Source organism: Pyxicephalus adspersus, chromosome 6 (assembly GCF_032062135.1).
Source record: "Pyxicephalus adspersus chromosome 6, UCB_Pads_2.0, whole genome shotgun sequence".
Taxonomy (NCBI): Eukaryota; Metazoa; Chordata; class Amphibia; order Anura; family Pyxicephalidae; genus Pyxicephalus; species Pyxicephalus adspersus.
The window spans coordinates 60,454,888-60,469,943 of record NC_092863.1 but is presented as its reverse complement, the minus strand read 5'-3'; the positions used below and the strand labels follow the sequence as shown (position 1 = coordinate 60,469,943).

Below are 15,056 nucleotides of genomic sequence, written 5' to 3'. Positions count from 1 at the left end.
AGCTACAGTTTCTAAGCATACATGCAATAAAAAATAATAGCAGCAAATAACACTATAATAATACTTTTTACCCAATGTGATTTCAAAAGGGTGGTATTAGGTATGGTTAAAAACTGAAAATTCTAGAAGTGATAGAGAATATTGTTCTGTACCTGTGCCAGGAGTGGGGCATGGCTCACATGGCTTACTCCAAGCTTTACCAATGTTATATGTACAGCAGCACATCTTCTTGGTAACATTGAAGGGAAGCTCATTCTCACACATGGTTCCATTGTAAGTTCGGTAGCAATAACTCTTCCTCATATCTGTCATCAATCAGAATACAAATAAATTCATAAACAGTGTCAGTTAAAGACTGATAAATGAATCTTAGTAGTAAAGCACAACTCCTATTCCTCAGTAAATACACGCACACATATGTTGTTCAAAAGTTAGCTAAATAGTAACAAATTCCATCTGTTTTCTTATAGCTAAGGTTTTGTATTTAATCCTAACATAATTCTCACTGTTCTAAATGGAATAATTTTTAATTCTAAAAAAACAAACATGGCACCCATTCATGCACATAAACAAGTATCTTTGATAGCTCTAGATAGCTTTAAACTGGTGGGAATACGTTAGCGCTGGGTCAAACATAGTAAGAAAAACTGAGATAATGGGTGGAAGGAATTAACAACATGGTACAATCATCACCTATATCAATACAAGACTTGATAGGTCATTATTTAGCTGTATTACATAATCGTCTGGTCAGGTCACCATTATACAAATATTACATGGATATGACAATTTGTTTCAGAAGGTTTTATTAACACATATTATAATCTTGTTCTGAGCCACGATGTCAAAGATTCAGAAAACTGTTTTTGCAGATGATATATTGTTTTAGATTAATAGTCCAAGAATGGATAACCTATAAATTTGAATTATTGTGTATTGGCCCCACCAATATGTTAGAGAAAACCTATCATGAAGGAATTATATAGGATGCCACTGATGACCTTTCCATTCAAATATGTTAATTTCCTGACTGTCATGCTGATGGGTTGGCTTGAGGCACATTTGTTCCAGATTCCTGAGTCAAAAGTATTAAAGAGAAATACAACTAATCCAATACATCTAACACGACAGATAACATTGACTAATATTAGTATTTTAAACTGATAAAAAGTATTTTTCATTGCTTTACCTTAACAGTTTAGAGAAAGATAGTAAAATGCAATGGTTCCTCACCCATACAGTTATGTCCACCATTGACCTGCATGTATTCTGGAGGGCATATACACGTGAAGTTTCCTAATGTATTGTAGCAGGTTCCTGGTCCACAGACCCCTGGGTTTGTAACACATTCATCAATATCTGCAATATTTGATAAAACAGAAGGCAATAAAGAATTAGTGATAACCATGAGTATATGTGCTGAAACTAATCAAGGCATTAGTTGTACTTTTCAGTTCAATCACCTTCGCATATGCGGGTCTCCTCACTAAGATAGTAGCCTTGTGGACATTCACACTGGAAGCTTCCAAATGTATTTATACAGTTACCTCCTTGGCAGAGACCTGGCAGTTCCTGGCATTCATCAATATCTTTGAAAATAATAGAAACAGTATATATAGTAACAAAGTTAAAATGTATTTCTTACAAGTGCAAAACATTAAAGAGTAGTTTAAATCCACACATACTTTATATTTTGGTATATATTCTATGAACTTACATGTTGAATTGAACATTTAACCATTTTACTACTATGTCTATTTGATGAATAATGAATATATCCTTTCTCATGATTTGATTGATCTGTGTACATTTTTAATGCTTTCCCTGGATCCTCAATATTTGTAATATAATTCTATGAAATATACTGTAATTCTGTATCCTATATCCAGTATCCTTAATCCTGTAACCTATCTCAGTTAACCTATTTTGAGTTCTATCTCAAAAATAATGCGATCAGCTCAAAACATGTAAATTGGGTGATAATTACTCTTTTAAACTGTAAGCAAAAATGACTGGTGAAACGTACAGGCATGCATAGGAAATATGGATTGTTTGGACTGGGAACATTAGGACTATAGCCATTGGAAGAAATCTCTGTACCACTATCTGGTACAACTAATACATCTATTGTGTGGTACTATGTGTTTTGTGTGCAGTAAAGCATAGTACACAGGAAAGAATAATGTGGTATAATGCACCTTGTAAGGCCTTCATTAAAGTCTGTACCTTCTAAGAGAATAGTGATGGGATTCGGTCTAAATCCCTCTCCTCCAGGGCACAACGTATTGTATTCAGCTGAAAACAACATTAAAACAATTTAATTTTAAACATTTAAAAAAGACCTTATATAGAATCATTTTCCAATATATCAATCTATTTGTTCCTTAATGGAGATACCAGCCTTATGTCCCAATCATAGTGATATATTTCAAACATAGCCTAGGCCAATTAAGGAAACAAAAATCCAATCTACTGGTATGTTTTTGGCACAGGGTGGGGGGGGGGGGGGGGTAATTGAACCCACAGGAAACATGGAGAACATACAAACTCCTTACAGATAAGGTCCTAGCCAAGATTTAATCCTTAACCTCTGGTGCTAACTACCACTGAGCCATGTCTTGGCTCAGCACGTCTCTACTGCTTTTTTCTATAGGCTGTAAAAGAATCATACATAAAATCTTCTCCATGGTTCCTAATTCATTGTCTCGGTTATAAATTCTTCTGGTTATAGCAAATAAATAGCTGGGAGAGTAGAACTGATTAAGATTTACATAATACTGCAAGTGTCCTGCTCTATAAGTACACTAAGTAATGTTTTATAGGAATAACAGAGACACATTTTGGGCCAACTAATCACTTAATAGCTTTGGTACCAATTTAGGATCTGTTTTGAGTTTTTTTAGGAATTATAATAAACTCTTTTAACTCTAATTTAAAGTTCTCTCAAATATTCTCTTTTAACAATAAGAAGACTTGTATCATAGAAAAAGAGAACTCACATTGAAACATGTGTTTCATACATTGCATGAAATCATGGTATCTGGCTAAAAATGAAAACCTGACAGATTCATTGTTAGTGTATTTTCCTGGCCCCTCTACTGCTGAACACTGACAAAAAAAAATGACATAAGCTTCAGTTGCCATAGCATTGATCATATATACAGGGAATCTTTTCAAACCTCAAGACTTACAGCTATTAACTGGTGGGCATATTTCACATGGGTTTCCCCAGGCTCTTCCAAGAGAACAGCAGCATGAAGATCGGCTCACACCAACTCCAATCTCTGTGCTACAAGAGATTGTACCATCTCCACGCGGCTCGTGATTGAGGTAACAGTTGCCCACTCTGGTGTCTGAAAGAAAAATTAGTAACAGTCATTGGGCAGTTTATTAACAAGTACACATTTTGTTGTGTTACTGAATAACTAACTCACTTGTAAAACTTTTAATAGTAATTAAAAACCTTTTGGAGATTGGAGAACACCATGCTAAATGAATAGATGAGATTGTCTACAGATTTATTTTTTATTTTTTGGAGATTGTGCTTTTAATGTAAGAATGAAAAGAAACAGCATAAGCAGTTTTACTGTACTAAGCATTCATCATAGTTTGGTCTCATTCCAGCTCAACTTCTGAACAATGTTTTAATTAACTTTGAAGCTTTAAAAGTATGCCAAGCACACAGTGCCTGCTTTCCTGTTGAATTAAGTCAGTTACAATAAAAAAATGACATCTGGACAGGTCAATAGATCAGTCATTAAAAGTAAATACTTCCAAAAACAGATCTGGCTCGACAGTAATATTGGTCTCGGGAAGACAAACAAACTGGCTAATATTTAATTCCTAAAGTGTTGGAAAGTTTCTGTACATCGTGGCATTTAAGAATGCCTAGTTAAACAAAAACAGGCACATATTTTCTTTTTATAGCATCTAGGTTCATCACTGATTTACCACATTTAGTGTGTATCCTAGACAATGCTCATACATAGAATTATCATCTTTTGTTTGATTTTAAATTGAGAAAACAATATAGTGCAACCATTACCAATTCAACTCTTGCAGTTATGCCTTGAGGCAGATTTGGGAGTGCCAGTTACCCTGAAATTAGTATTTCCAGCAATTACTAATTATTAGTCCTGTCTGCTATCAGGCAGGACATACTGTTATACTGAAAAGCTTTGCCTTAGGGTGGCCAGAGAAAGGACAATTAACCATCTATTCTGGGTATTATGCATCAAAAAGAATGGGATGTAATGACCACAGAATTGTAAATGAGTTAAAAATGCTAATGACGGCTATTGGAAAAACCAAACATCTTTCTGAAAATTGTTTTGCTTTCTGAACATACTGTATGTACTGGCGAATAATCACAGTTCACCTGCATTTTACATTTCTATTTCCAGGAATCCATTTTGCTCTTGTTAACTTTTCTTATTAAAGCAACTTTGTCACGAAGATAAAACATTTTTAAACAAATAAATGACTTGTCTTTGCTCTCTCCATGCTGTGTGCTTTGGTGCAATTTGCTGTCCTGTTTGTCACTTCAGAACACAGTAGGGGAATTTGTAAAATAAAGCTAATCTCTAACTAAAAAAAAAAATACTCCTCCTGCTCTAGAACATTATACTGTTTTTTAAATTCCAGTTTGTGCCCATGTGATACCTGTATTTTAGCTTTGAAATTGTGGTCATGTGATCATTTAGCACTCTGAAGCATTGTATTGCCATAGCTATTAAAGTTATCTTTATATCATTTTGGTTACCATTTGATAATAAAAGGGATAATTGCCTAGTTGGTTTGTCTGTTAGTAGAAGGGCTTCTATTTATTGTGGAACTAGATTTAAAGAATACAAAATTGTGAGCAGGCAGGGTCAGAAGGCACAGGATATGTTGCTTCTGCAATAAAACACCCTTACCTGTCTGTTTGTAATCTTTTGTAGAATCTAAAATGAGCTTTGGAGCTCAGTGTACAATCCTGGCCTAACTGGCTGCCAGGAATTAATAAACTTCCATGTACAGGTGTTACACTATTTGGGATTTTGGTAAATAATTGCTAATAGGCAGGTAAGTTTATGTTGTTGCAGAAGAAAGCCTGCCCACCCCGCAACAAGGAATCAGCCAGTTTGTAATTAGGTAATTTTAAAATTTACTTTTAATTTTTCTACTTTAAATGCTTATTAACTGGCTTATCTAGCTCCCAAAGGGTAGTTAAATAGGAAATGATGTGTTTGGAAAGGAAACTGACAGAGAAAAGACTGTAATGAGGAGGTGAGCAGCCATGTCTGTGCTCCTAGACTGTAAGACTCCATCTTGACAAATAAAGAAGCAAGCATCAACCACAAAAAGTGATTGAAATTACCGATTTAGATCTGGGTAACAAATAATTCTGTATATTATTTTTACATGCTTAAACTATGGCAAATAGATAGTTTAGGATTCATTGCTTTTGTAAGCATTTTTATGTATAAAGTATAGTCACTGGTTTCCTTTGTGTCTTTTGACCTATTCAACTTTCTGTACATCATTTCAAAATGGTATTTCAGTAAGGGTTTCCACTTTTACACCTTATTTTGTGCAAATGTCTGCACTTCCTTATTTAACCACAGCAAGAAAATCACACTGTGATTAGGGTGTGGTGGAGAGTAATGGCTTGCATTACACTCTGGGACTCAATGTACCATTAGGCTTTGCACCTCATGAACATAACGCTTACAGTGGTTAAATGTACTGTTAGCGCTATTTCACCCCTGTAGTGCTAAAATCTATGTTAGGGTTGTGTTTATGACAGTTGGCGTGGACAGGAAGATGCTACGTGCGTGGAGGCTGAAGTCTGCAAGAAGCCATTTGAGGACTGCATGGCTACCTAAAGTAGGTAAAGCACACACACTGGAATTCATTAAAAATTTTGTTTGTACATTTGCCAGTTGTCAGTTTGTAAATGTTTAAGAACCTTGAACTATCATGGATGAGAGCGGGGCTGAGGGGATATAAAAAAACTTTGTTTTCTGGAAACCTCATTTATACAATTTAAAATCAAACTTCACAACTAGTAAAGACATACCACAAATACGAAATATGTTCATTTAGCTTATTTTGTGTAATTAGATTGCTTACCCACACAGCCCACTCCGGTGGGGTTCAGCTGAAAGTCAGATGGGCAGTTACACTCATATCTCCCCGGAGTGTTAACACAAAAGCCATTAACACAGTTGATGGGATCTGCGCATTCATCCACATCTTTAGAAGGAAACACATCACAATGGTATTTCTAATTACTAAGTAATAACAGTGCTAGTGTTTTTAATAAATTAAAACTCATTCCAAAACATGTTTTGCATGGTAGAGTGATAAGGATAGTATGTCTCTGGCTGAGCTTTGATGGTGCTGTGCTGGGAGGTTACTCTAGTATTCTGCTTAACCCTAAAGCAAACCTGTTGCATTGTCTACTACCTGTTACTAATTCTTACCTTCCCTGCTGAAACCCATATCTGCCTAAGTAAGAAGATTCCGTATAAGTATACATATTATTAAAAACCTTCTCTTTATCTCATATGGCTTTGCTCAGGTCTGGCAAATGGGTGCTCAGGTGCTAAGTACTGCATCAAAATTGGAAGAGAAAAAGATCACATACTAATTATACTTAGAAATACTAAGTATTTTCAAGGGCTCCAGTAGGCATAGAGTCATGGGGGAATGCAACAAAGATACTAGCCAGAAGAAAATATCACAAAGTGAACCTGTAAATTTGCCCTGAATGGGAAAAACCAAACTTTGATGATTCTATGATTATGTTAAAGAGACATGTTTATTTTAAGGAGATTGAGAAGGTTGAGTTAAACTCTTACCTGTACAATTTCCTCCACTGCGGTCCAGCTCGTACCCATCATCACAAACACACTGGAACATGCCAGGTAGATTTCGACAAGTACCAAACACACAGATATTCTCGAAGTAGCATTCATTTATATCTACAAGAGGAATTTAACACATTATTTGTGATTTTGTTACTGTTGGCTACACCCCAAGTTGAGTTTATGGAATACTTTAACTCAGCTCTAGTTTAATAGTTGGTAATCTTAATAAAGTGGGGCTACACTTAAAAACACACCATTAGCTTGGTGGGTGGCTCCTTTCCATACATGCGTGCATTGCAGACTAACGCATTTCTGATGATTTTAGGAGCAAGTCCTACATTTTTTTCTCTTTTTTTATCTGACCAATCTATGAAAAAATATTTTCCTTTTCGAAAATAGGTTACTGTGCCACACAAAGCTTTCCTAATACAAATAACAAAGAAGGACTATAAAGAGAAAAGACGACTCTGATCCTAAAAAGCTAGGCACTTCACTTTAAAACAATTAAACAGACTTAAATGATCGCCCCTTGGATTTCAAGAGAGTCTGCTCTCAGGCTGATTGCCTGCCAATACATTCAAATAATTTCTGTTTACTCAAGCCAACCTAAACTTTAGGAACTGAGAAGAAACAATAATGGACTTACCCTGGCAAGACTTGCTGTCTGGAGCTGGAGTGAAGCCCATTTCACACTCACATCGATATGAACTTGGGATATTCAAGCACTGGCCATTTTCACAAAGATTAATGTTTTCTGCACACTCATCAATATCTGTACAAATCAAGACAAGTGGTAGTGAACCATTCCATTCAGTTCTTCAAAAAGTATTTAATAGCAATGCATAGCTTGAAACACATAATCAATCAACATCTCTGAAAGATGATGCTTGCACTAGCATAAGTATAGCACATCTGATTTAAAACGGGTATTTGATTTTGGCAGTATAAAGGAATCACATGCTTGCACAAAAAAGCAAGTTTGTATTACATGGAAATCTTTACACGTGTTAGAAATTTTCCTTTATTGTGTCAAAAAACCTATATTGAATGTGATTTTTTTTTACTTATTACTTTCAAGCTAATTACTAATATAAAACATACTCATTTTTTGCATGAATTAATAAATATATGAATTGTGCACAACATTTCAAATTCAGGATATAATAAAGTTTATAATATAAAGTGAAATAATGTCAAAGCTGACAATCTTGGGATACAAATGATAAATTAAAAACCATATAAGGTGCACAAAAGACTAATTCACTGCTAAATCTACTAAAATGTAATATAGCATATAAACTTACTATACAAGTTATTTTGTAATTCACTGTTATTAAAAATAACTTTTCATTTCAATCTGCAGTCACTGTAATATTTAACAGTTTTAAACAAATGTTCAAATAAAAAAATATTTGTAATATGACCACTTAGATTTAGAGTTAGTGTTCTGTACACAACTAATGCATGGAGTGTCCACAGAAATGTCAATTCCTAGTTTTGTAATTGGATCACTGATTTTCTCAGAAGTCTGCACTACAAACCTAATCCAAAAACAATTTCTGGAATCCTCTAAAATATGAATTATTATATAACTATAATAATTATTGTGACATATTTACAAATAATACTTTACTAGAAGATGCTGTAAAGAATATGGTGAATTAAATATGACTACCACTTCACCCTTAAAAGGTTAGGAATCACCATGAAAATTTGTTGAAATCCCTGCATTCTACGTATGTCCCTTAAATTGGTATTGTTTTTCTCAACAAGCGTACATGCGGTACACATCTGTAATACGTGAACATTTTCCAGAGGTTGGACTAAGTCTTCACCCTTCAAGTCCAAGTCGAGTCCCAAGGTATTGACACCAAGTCCCAAGTCAAGTTTCAAGTCACCAAGAATTCTTCCAAGTGGAGTCCCAAGTCAAGTCACTTCATTTATCCCTATTTGTCCCCATATAGAAACAGAGCTCTGATCCTGTTCTTAAGCACCGGATCGCATTCTAAGTCTACAGCTTTCTTCTTTGACAGCTTAAGGGGGAAGGGAGGAAGGCAGTGAGGCTTCTGTAACACAGCCCCCCCCCACTTGAGCTGTCAGAGGGGAAAACTTAGAATGTAAGAAAGGCGGGGAGGAAGGCGTTGTTACACAAGAGTCACTGCCTTACTCCCCACATTTCTTGCATTCTGAGTTTTCTCCTCTGACAGCTGAAGAGGGGGGGGCTGTGTTACAGAAGCCTCCCTGCCTTCCTCCCTCCCCCTTCAGCTCTCAGCACAGAAAGCAAGACGCGAGTATAGTTGCAAGTTGCTGGGGAAATCCAAGTTCATTAGGCGACTTAAGTCGGACTCAAGTCTAAGTCGTGCGACTCAAGTTCCGACCTCTGACATTTTCCCACATTTTGTATCTCTTAAGTTATTTTTCTTCTTAGTTTTGAATAGAGCAGGGGATTAAACTCCTTTCTGGTTATCTTTTTTATGTTTGTTGTAAATCCCCTACTAGAAACATTCCTCTTTTTTACTTTCTGTTCTGAAGTCTCAACAGGGTGAGAGATGAGGAAATCTCTCCAAACTGAACAAATGTTTTATCCTAGAGAGCTGTCTTAGGAACAAGTGTCTCCATTAGATGATTGCCTCTTAACTCTTGTCATGACACACAACTAAAAATGTTTGAATTTCCCCATATTGTCTGTTTTAGTGACAATGATGAAAGTGACGATTGGGAAATGGACAGTGAAAACCAAACAGAAAAGGTCTAACCCAGGTTTTTTTGTCCTTTCTTACTTTCAGAAACCCCTTGAAAAAACTTTCAGCTGTTCAGGGAACCCGTGCTATAAATACTATATTCACAGGTCACAGTATATTAGCTTGGTGGTCAGTAGAAAGAATACCTCTTACATTGCTGGTCAGTGGGAAGAATGTCACCCTTACAGATAGCCAGATAAATAATTGTCATTGTGTCAGTTAAAGAACAAATTGCTCATTGCTCAAGGAACCCCTAACAACCTCTGGAGGAACCCTGGGGTTACATGGTACCCTGGTTGAGAAACTCGTGTCTAACACTTTCTATCCTTATCCACCTTTACATACATTTTAGCTTTTTATTTATTGTACTAGTTGATTTTTCGTCTGGGTCAACATGTGTTTAATTATTAATTAAAGACACATATAGGAAGTTTAAAGTTACATACATTTTGTATGTCAAGTATGACAAATATTCTTTGTTTTTTCTGCTAGAAAGTGTGAATAATCTAAATGCTCTCTATTGGATAATATATTTTATTATTATTTAACTGAACCTTACCTGTACATGTAAATCCATCACCAGTGTATCCTTCAATGCAGGCACATCGGTATGTTCCAGGGGTGTTAAGGCAGTTGGCAGAGATACTACATCTGTGAGTTCCATTTAAGCATTCGTCAAGATCTGTATTTACACATAAATTATAAAAAACATTTAGGTTCAGACTTTGTACAATGCAGCTACAACTTAGGCTAGGACTACATGGTAATTACATTTTTGCTAGTGATCAATTTACTATGTGTTGCCCATAATCACATTAGCAGCACAGTATTCAAACAAGAATACTCCAGCAAATACTGGAACAAATAGACAGCTGCACTTATCAACCAAATGCTTTTTATAAAGAAATTTGATTGATTTAAATCTGCCCTGTATGAAAATACATGAAAAAGAACTGTCTGGGGGCGTGGCCGGAAGTGGTGGCGGATGGTAGCTTCCGCTTAAGGCTCTGTAGAGGGACCGGACACCGGGCTATTTAGCGACTACTATTAAGCACTTTCTTCAGCTTCCTCTTGTACCTGATATGCTGGGCGGTCTCCTGCCGCCATGGGCAAGCGTAAAACCGGGTCTACACCACAGAATCTTACAGAATTCTTCGCTGCAGCGGATCAGACAAGCCAAGATGGCGCTGGTAGGCGTGTCTCCAGACATAACAAGAACGCAGCCACTCTCACTGAACACACTGAAGGAGCTGTGTCAATGGGGAAAGAGGGTGGATCGGACACCACATCTCACTCTTCTTCTACAAATGCAAGCCCAGCTAAAGCCAAACTGAAACTGTCGATTCCCGATGACACCGAGAATAGGGTAAGCCCAGCTATATTTCCCATATCGGAAGAAACAGAAATTACTGATCCTATAGGGACTTTTCCCACCTCCGATTGCCCAGTCTCGGATACTACACTTAAAAAAGTGTTAGTTTCCTTGCGTAGTTCTCTGCACCAAGATTTTTTAACGCTCTTTCACCAACTTATGAGCGATGTACATAAAGTAGGCGACAGAGTCGATCATATAGAGCATAAAATGGGAGATTATGCAGAAGCACATAATGAGCTGGTAGATTCATTTACCAATACGCAAGATACCTTACAACAAGTTCAGCAAAAGTTGGCCAATATGGAAGACCAGGCGAGAAGAAATAATATAAAGTTTAGGGGAATTCCTGAAAAAGAACTGTCTGTGTTCCCAACAGGACATATCAATTTCATAGTAAACATACATGAAATCAACATAAACAGATTTGCCAAGAAACACATTGCTCCTTGGTTCATGGTATCCTAATAATATTTAATAACAACAAAGTGAAAGAGTTTACAAGGTAATATGCTCAGACTGATTTTATCTTTTGCAAATGTATGACATTTCACTTTTTCTTAAATGTTTTCTTTAAAAAGTAGGTGATAACATTCAGAATTTAAAATTGCAGTTAAGGGCAACATTTCTACGTACAGTTAAAATGTGGAAACAACCTGTTAAAGGCATTAGGCTCATTTTAAAATAATATTCTTATTTGTTGAAGATTAACATTCATTGTGGAAAGCTTAGTCAAGTTGAAGGTAGCTGATCCAACATACCTCTATGTGTTGACACCTACCATTACATGTAATTCCATTGCCAACCCAGCCTTCTTTACAAGAACACTTAAAGCTCCCGGGTACATTAAGACATGTGGCATGCAGGTCACAGTTGTGAGCACCAATTTCACATTCATCCACATCTAAAAATAAACAAAATTTAAAAAAAATAAAAATGAGTGGTAAAAAAGTAATAAAAATGAACTATTACTAATATAAAACTAAGTTTAATGTTACAAGATTGTCTAGTCTCACCTTAATCTGAGATGCCACATGCAACAGGCTGATCCTTCTAACTATAATTGCCTAGAGAGAGTCTCTTTTATTGCTAGACAGTGCAAGGCGTCTCTGTGTTATTCTTCTAAACGAGGTGTTGCAATGTCAGATGGAACTTCATTAGTCACAAACATGCAAAAAAAGCAGCTTTTTGTTCCAGTATGCGATACTTTAAAGATGTTAGGTATGATATTTGGAAAAGAGGTCATAAAAGAAAATATCCAAGCTCTGGCATAGAGTGGTAGATATTCTGTGTTATCCTTCAATATGAAATGTTCATTTAAATTACACTTTTAAGGCTTTGTTTTGGAAAACATACAATAAGGATCATAGAACTTAAAATTGAAAGACTATTGTTAAGCAAGATTCTGTTTTAGCTTAATTATAATGTATTTTTTTAATAAATACCACATACTTAAATTCTAATATTTTTGTTTTAATATTTTCAATATATTTTATGTAAAGATCCAAGCATTGCGTCGTAAAAGCTTGGAAAATATTTTTACATCCATACATGAGCTGTCAGTAACCTGGGGAATTATTTCCCATACACAATTGATGTGTTTCCCAACTGTGGTCCTTAGCTGGATTCAATTTAATTACGAGTCAGCTACTTGTAAAACCTTAATGATACTTCTCTGTTAATATGTAAAAAATATTAATGTCTCTTTCCAGAAAAGTGTGAACACAACAAATTGTCATCCTCTGATTACATTGTATTTTTCTCTTGTTTAGAAAATTTTTGCCCTAGTGGGTTAATTTAATATGTGGTATTGCTTAAAAGAGTTTAGTTTTTTAATTACTCTCAATTCATAACAAAGATACCTGAGCTGAAAATACAAAAACTTTTCTTGCAGATTTGAAATTTTTCTCAATATACAAATATCCAGTAATGAGATAAATACAAAACTGCCATTGCTGTCCAACTAAGAATACTTATTGCCTAGCTACCCATACTTTTTAACATTTCACTGACCTGGAACAAGCATTAAGTTTAGATTGTCAGATAAATCAGAACTGATCTGCATACATGTCCCCGGTCTATTAGATTGCTGAAGCCATTGGAATAAAATTACTGGCAGCATGGGCAGTCTCTATAATCTCCAACTGAAAGATGCCTGTACAGCTGGATACATACAGTTTGTTGGTGCAATGAAGTATTATTCATTCTAAATGGCACCTCATAGCAACTTCGGAATGCATATGTTGCTAAAAATGGGTTGCCTTAACGCAATGCATGTTAATAAATAACAGAATGTGCATGTGTTATTGGTGAATGGGCCCTATATAGTATTTTTTGTCAAATGTAGCTGTAGGGTTTAGATTTAAAGTTATCCAAACTGGACTGCATCATTTATACAATGAGATTTCATACACAACCATGCAAGAAAAAGATTAATAGCCCACCAACATGCACATGCAAGCCCCTCACGTTCCAGCTGACAGCTTCGTGTCCCTCTATGCATGCTTGTCTGTCTTATTCCATGCATAAATGTTGTCTTGAGGACAAAAAAAGGCAAAACACAAATGTCAGGTTAGAAAAGTTTTATTAGGCTTGATGAAAGACAGAATACAGCAATGATAGACTCTTCAGTGAAGTGTAAAGTGCAATTTTCAAAGGCTACATCCATATTTATAGCAAGATATGTGCAAATCTCAAAAGTTTTCTTAATTCATGATCTACCTGTACATCCAGTTGTTCCTTTTTTCACTGAATACCCAACCTGACAGTGACATACAAATGATCCTTTGGTATTTTCACATTCACCAAACATGCAGATGTTTGGATTTATGTCACACTCATTCACATCTGAAAGAAGAGAAAATTAAGATTTTAGTGAACAGATTACTTTAATTATCCATGTGTTATTATGGGGCATTCTGGTTTTAGTACAGTACAAAAAACAATGCAATATAAACTATATTGGTTAAAGATGTCTTAGCTATGAGCTAATTGAAATGGTTATAGCACTTTGCACAACTTAAAATATGACCCTTGGTAGATATATTCCATATATGCTGTGACATAGCCATAAGCCAGGATCAGAAGTGATCTGTTGTGGCAGAGTTGCATGGGGTGAGGTCCCCGCTAAATAACTCCTCTCCATTGATTACCAATGAAATACCTCTTTCCATTCATCTCAAAGTTACAGGAAACATGGTAGATGTCTGCATGACATGACATGCATTTTCTGCATAAGCAAGCACAATTTCATTCAGAATTCTAATGATTGAAACTCTGTAAAAATGTTGCAAACCTTCTGATTTCTGCAAACCTGACCCTTAAGTCCCTTCAAACTATGCATTGTGATAACACACACATGCTAATGGGATATTGTACAATGTATCAAGGCATATTGCATTAAGGAAACTCATTTTTGGGCTGACACCTTAATGCACAAAAAAGGCAAAAAAATGAACATGACTTTTTGGGACGTACACTTTAGTGTAGGTGCTAAGGTAACAGTGAATTGGAGTTTTATTTAAAGTTTATGGCACTGCACAGCAATGATACACTACAGTAAACTGTTGTAACACATGGTAAAACAAGTGTTTAGCATTAAAAAAATTAAATATGTGTGAATGGGACTTATTGTTACATTAATAATCAACACAAACATTTTGTATGGATGTTTTGTGAAGAAAAACTCTTAAAATAGCAAAGATATAAAAGTAAGCAATCATGGGGCTCACTGGATATGGTGGAGGCCCCCCTATTTACTATTCACCACCACTGTGTTGCATTGAGAAACCATATGTAAAATATGGTTACTTACACAAAATAGTTTAAAAAAAGAAAGCTATTTCTTAATCCCTTAAGGCAGGTACATTAGTGTTCTTTTGATAACTATTTAGAACAAACTCTTTTATATCTACTTAAGTATTTCAAATACAGCAAACACATGTTTAAATTAACTCCAGTATAAAAAATGACTAGATATGGGAGAAAAGTCTAGGAATTCATTGTATGATTTGCTAGTTAAATGTAGTTTTAGAATTTCCAAGGAACCTTTTCTTAGGAAAGAACTAGCTAGCTTGGCTGTGCAGTGCT

At 35.5% G+C, this 15,056-nt stretch overlaps 1 protein-coding gene across 1 annotated transcript in view; it reads right to left on the bottom strand.

Moving 5' to 3' along the window:
• Positions 1-15,056, bottom strand: part of FBN2 (fibrillin 2) — a 118,660-nt gene that overhangs the window by 37,292 nt on the left and 66,312 nt on the right. The window contains exons 31-41 of the mRNA XM_072416007.1: positions 13,689-13,814; positions 11,749-11,871; positions 10,155-10,277; positions 7,501-7,626; positions 6,846-6,968; positions 6,115-6,237; positions 3,192-3,353; positions 2,227-2,295; positions 1,464-1,589; positions 1,234-1,359; positions 153-305 (exon numbers count right to left, since the gene is read on the bottom strand). Coding sequence (XP_072272108.1) covers positions 153-305; positions 1,234-1,359; positions 1,464-1,589; positions 2,227-2,295; positions 3,192-3,353; positions 6,115-6,237; positions 6,846-6,968; positions 7,501-7,626; positions 10,155-10,277; positions 11,749-11,871; positions 13,689-13,814 — 1,380 coding nt within the window. The remainder of the gene's footprint in view (positions 1-152; positions 306-1,233; positions 1,360-1,463; positions 1,590-2,226; positions 2,296-3,191; positions 3,354-6,114; positions 6,238-6,845; positions 6,969-7,500; positions 7,627-10,154; positions 10,278-11,748; positions 11,872-13,688; positions 13,815-15,056) is intronic.